The following is a 5,007-nucleotide window of genomic DNA, read 5'->3' on the forward strand; positions in this document are numbered from 1 at the left end:
GATCTTTTCAACTTTTCATAACCCATATCCACAGTCATTTTGTCTTGCCAGACCTTCTCTCCACAGGTAATGCTTTGGAAGATTCTGCCCTGGCTCCCTTCAGTGTTTTCGCAGATCCCATTTCACGCCAACTTTTTTCCACCAGGGAGCACGAAGTTTGGCCAAAACTTTCTCTCTTTCTGTCAACACACTGTTCTAGCCTTTCCCTCTTGGGTCAATCCTTGTGGTTAACAGCCTAATTAACTATGCAAATGGATGTTACCCATTACACTCCCTTTGGTAGACTGGCCTTTCTGCATGTCACTGTTGACACTTTTTCAGGCTTCATTTGGGCCACAACTCATCCTGGTGAAAAAGCCTCTCATGCCATCCATCATTTACTTTCTTGTTTTTCAGTAATGGGTCACCCCCCAAAGCTTAAAACTGATAGTAGCCCTATCTGTATCTCTCATAGCTTCTCTTCCTTCCTTCAAACTTGGGATACTACCCATATCACCAGCATCCTTTATACCCCTACAGGACAAGCCATTATTGAATGAATTAATGGTCTTAAACTCATTTTAGCTACACAAGAGCCTGGTTTTCACCTTTCTTCTCCTCACATGTGGCTCTGTAAAACCCTCTTCACATTCAGTCACCTTTGGTATACTTCCAGGGACTGCTCCTGAGATACACCCATTCACCATCATTTCTCTAACATCTCAATCCAATCTCAAGACAAACCCTTGGTTCTTTATAAAATGCCACCCAACCCTCTCTGGGAAGGCCTAGCTCCTTTACTTACATGGGGAAGAGGGTATGCAGCCATTTTGTCTCCAGAGGGAGTTCAGTGAATTCCAGCACTGCCCTGCTTTAAGAGTTATCATGAGTTGTCAGGATGGCTTCAGGATCCACTCCTACAGCTCAAGAGACTGAGGATGACTGCATCCCTCCAGGCTCCCAGCTCTCCAAAAGAAAGGCACAATCAATGGAGACTTAATCTTCAGACATCTAAAAACAACATCACCTGGGACAGTATCAAGTGCCTGGCTTCTCAGGTACCTAACCACAGCTGGCCCCACGGGGAGTAACCTTTTCCCTTGAATCTTTTATTTTTTATTTTTATTTTTTTTTAAGATTTATTTATTTGTACAAGCACTGGGTACAGTCAAAGCATGGGAGGGTGAGAGAATTCACCAGAGCCAGAGTGGGGAGCAGAACAGGCAGAAGGACCGAAGTACACTGCTAAGGGGAGCAGTGGGCACGGCAGGAGAGGTCTGCACACCATGTGGGACCATTGCCAGCGGCAGGGGATGGAACTGGTGCTGCAGAGGCTGTGGGCAGCTTTGCAGCCCAGCTCTCAACGCCTGCGCCATTGGGGAGGCCCTCCCTTGAATCTTTTACTGCTGCACTGTTCTCCTGCCTTACAGCTCACTCTATGGTATTTCTTTTCTTCCTTTCAATTTTTATTCCTTTTCGTTTGCATCTCATATAAAATGGGCTCATGTCATTAACCCTCCCATCTTTAGGTTAGTTGGTTGGGCCGATCCAGAGCCCCCTATGCTACCAATGTTTCTGTTCATTTAGGGGGACCCCATCTACCATTGTCCCTTTCTAAATATCCTACCCATTCCCTTAATGCTTCTTGGATCATACACAGTCCCTCACATCCTCTGTGTCTAACCTTGATCCCTAATTCATAGTGTTCCTTTTGTCACAAGTGTGATAGATAAGCTTCAGTCAGAAGTTGGCTCTCAAAGAGAATTTTATTCCTATATTGGTCACACACACACTTAAGTTCATACAGGCAAGCCAACCCCAAGTTCCCAAAGTACCTTTGACTGAAGACAGTAACCGTGACCTCTGCTAGCTGGGCCTTCCACCTAAGTGGAAGTCCTCAGGCCGTGGAAATCTCTAGGCTCGAGGGCCCGCAGTGCAGATGGTCACTGGTCATGCAGAGTGTTGAGCTTATAGGCACCTTGTGCCACTGTCAAAGAGCAGGCCACTGGTTCACAGGGAGCAGAGCAGGAGAGTGCAGATTGGTTTGGTGTGTGCCAAACTGGGGAGCAGGGATGAAGGAGCAGGAGTAAGGAGAGGTTTCAGATGGAGAGCGAGTCTGAGTCCAAAGGGAGGCAGCAAGCTGGGCTCTGGAAGAGTAGCCTCCAGGGCCTCCCTGGTGGCACAGGGGGTTGAGACACAACCTATGAAGATGTCCACAGCCACTGCAGCACCAGTTTGATCTCCGGCCAGGGAGCTACCCACATGGCGCAACAGACCTCTCCTGGCTTTTTGCTGCTCCCCTCAGCGGTGTATTTCAGTCTGTCTGCCTGTTCTGCTCCCCACTCTGTCTCTGGTGAATCTTCTCAACCTCCACACCTCTGGCCTGTACCCCAGATCTTGTATACATAAATAAATAAATCTTTAAAATCTTAAAAAAAAAAAAAAGAGTAGTCTCCGGCAAGTCCTTTGCTCTGAGCCAGTTTTCAGAACTGCTCTGAGTCTGCTTTGGTAGGGCTCCTTTTATTATTTTATCTCTTTTTATTTTTTCAAAGATTTATTTATTTATTTATTTATTTATTTATTTATTTATTTATTTATTTATATAAGCACTGGGTACAGTCAGAAGTGCAGGAGGGTGAGAGAATTTGCCAAAGCAGAGGCTGCGGGCAGCTTTGCAACCCAGCGCTCACCTGCTGTGCCACTGGGGAGGCCCTGGTAGGGCTCCTTTTATAACTTCTTACCAGGTTTAGGCTCAGGCACCATCTGCTTTATCAGTTTTTAATACTCAGTATGTGGCCTCAGCTACTTTCACTCACCGTGCTCACAGTTACCTTAATATTTTCAGTTTTACTAGTAAACTTTATATGTTCGTTACACCTTTCTCTCTATAATGACAAATGAATGAATTGTTCTGTGAACCCACAGGTGAATCATGGGTAATATCCATACAATATCAGTGGTTTGTACAAACTATTGGTCTTGAAAATATGCTCCTCACTTTAACTGTGATCCTCTACATGCTCCTCCCATTCCCCTATGCCAGCATCCATGGCAAGACATAAAGTATTTTATTGATGCTTTCCACTGAGAAATATGCACTTTAATACCCCTTGCTAATAATTGCACCCTTCACAATTGGGGTCCCCAAGGTTTATTGGTTATGGAAAAAAATAAATAAAACCTGGCATGAAAAAAAAAAAAATGGAACTGGTCCTTACCTTATTTTTATCAACACTTCCGCCCCTCTTGGAATCCAGGTTTTGCTGGTCTATTGTCATGATATATTGTCATAATAATAATATATGCTCCCCATTTAAAACCAAGATCTGGAGAACTGCCCTCCCGTTCTTTCTTTACATTCTGCAACATGGTCCAGCCCAGTTCAAGGAAGGAAGGTTTCTATGAAATTTTATTGACGCACCTAAGTTTTCACAAATCTGCACCTCTTGCCCATATTTCTCCTAACTCCTTCAATTCCAGTTCTTCAAGCTCAATCCCTCTTCTGTGGCTGCCTGGGGAATGGAAACACCTGCCCCCGGGCCGGGAGCCTGAGCGCCTCCAGTGCGCTGAGTCAGGCCGGGTCCAGCCTCAGGGAGCCTCACTGCAAGTCGTTGAGAGAAGAGCTCGCAGAGATGGCCGCGGCTACTCAAGTGAATAGCGAGGCTCTGGACCTGACAGAGCTCGCTAAGAAGCAGGTGTGGTGGCACAGATTGTTTCTGCAAGATTCGGGGTTCGCTGCCCAGAAGTACAACGTCGCCACCCAGCTGTTAATCGGTGGCGTCACTGGTTGGTGCACAGGTTTCCTATTCCAGAAGGTTGGAAAATTGGCCGACACAGCTGTGGGAGGGGGATTTTTCCTCCTCCAGCTTGCAAACTATGTGGGGTACATCAGAGTTGACTGGCAGCGAGTGGAGAAGGACATGCAGAAAGCCAAGCAGCAGATGAAGATCCACAAGAGCAACCAGTTACCTACAGAGATCAAAAGCAAAGCAGAGGAGGTGGTGATATTTGTGAAGAAGAATTTCCTGGTGACTGTGGGGTTTTTTGGAGGCTTTCTGCTTGGCATGACATCCTAAGGGGGATGACTTTGCTTCCATCATGGCAGCCTCCCGCTCCATCACAAGACACTGTTTCTCCTCCTCCGCTTTTCCAAGCCGTCCTCCCAGCGGTGTCTAATCTGAATGGCTTCTGCAGGCATCCTACGTACAGGTTAACTGTGAGCTTGACAGCCACAGAGGAGACAGTAGACTTTAGCTGTACTTCCAGCATCCTCCCTGCTTGACTAATCTGTAGGTCAGCGAGAAGGTTCCTTTCCCCTCAAGTAAGATCCTGACCAGAACATGTTACAAGATGGCCCCTGTGGGGGATGAGTGGGTCCTCAAAGTTGTCCCAACCCCCTTTATTTGGAAAAGAAGTAACAGTACATAGAGACCTTGCGTGGGAGTGGAAAGGAACTAAATGCATTGGCTTTGAAGCATGAACCATATTGGTATTTTGGTGTCTACTTTCGTTCCTTTAATTTTTGTATCACCTAGAGAAAACTACTTTTAATATTCAAGTAAGTATCCTTCAAGGTATAAATACAAGTAAGTATCCTTCAAGGTATAAATACAAACAAAATATCAATAAACAAGTATTTGCACAAATACATATGTAGATACACCTGTATCTACATCTGTATCTACATGTTAATATCTGCAGTAGAAATACACCGGCCCTGTTGGATGTGGATGCCCATTTAAAAATACTGCAAAACATGGCGGCGAGGAGACGCTGTGAGTAAGATCTCCCATTAAAAAAAAGTTAACAGGGAGGAAAAGCGGCAGGTCCCAGTGAGAACTGGGACACGGAAGATAAACGGACGACTCCAGCAAACTACCCGAAGAAGAAAGTTGCCATAAAAGAGGACTAGAAGGGAGGAAAGCGCAGAACCTTGCTCCCCTTCCCCACCCACAAAGTCGGCACTCTCCGACCAACAGAAAGGAGGAAAAAAACAAACTAAAATGACCAACAAGAGCAACCTACGCA

The 5,007-nt window shown here is 45.8% G+C and overlaps 1 protein-coding gene across 1 annotated transcript; it reads left to right on the forward strand.

Annotated features, from left to right (window-relative positions):
- The first annotated feature begins 2,931 nt into the window (after positions 1-2,931).
- LOC311187960 (FUN14 domain-containing protein 2-like) lies at positions 2,932-4,311 on the forward strand. Its single transcript, XM_084259742.1, has one exon. It carries the CDS (start codon positions 3,612-3,614, stop codon positions 4,053-4,055), a length of 444 nt encoding a protein of 147 aa, XP_084115868.1. The 5' UTR covers positions 2,932-3,611; the 3' UTR covers positions 4,056-4,311.
- Positions 4,312-5,007: the final 696 nt, after the last annotated feature.

The sequence above is a fragment of the Talpa europaea genome (genome assembly GCF_964194135.1).
Source record: "Talpa europaea genome assembly, contig: HAP1_SCAFFOLD_83, whole genome shotgun sequence".
NCBI classification, from domain to species: Eukaryota; Metazoa; Chordata; class Mammalia; order Eulipotyphla; family Talpidae; genus Talpa; species Talpa europaea.

Excerpts from the sequence above, each read along its gene's own strand:
- LOC311187960 (XM_084259742.1), top strand. The coding sequence starts at position 3,612 with ATGGCCGCGGCTACTCAAGTGAATAGCGAGGCTCTGGACCTGACAGAG.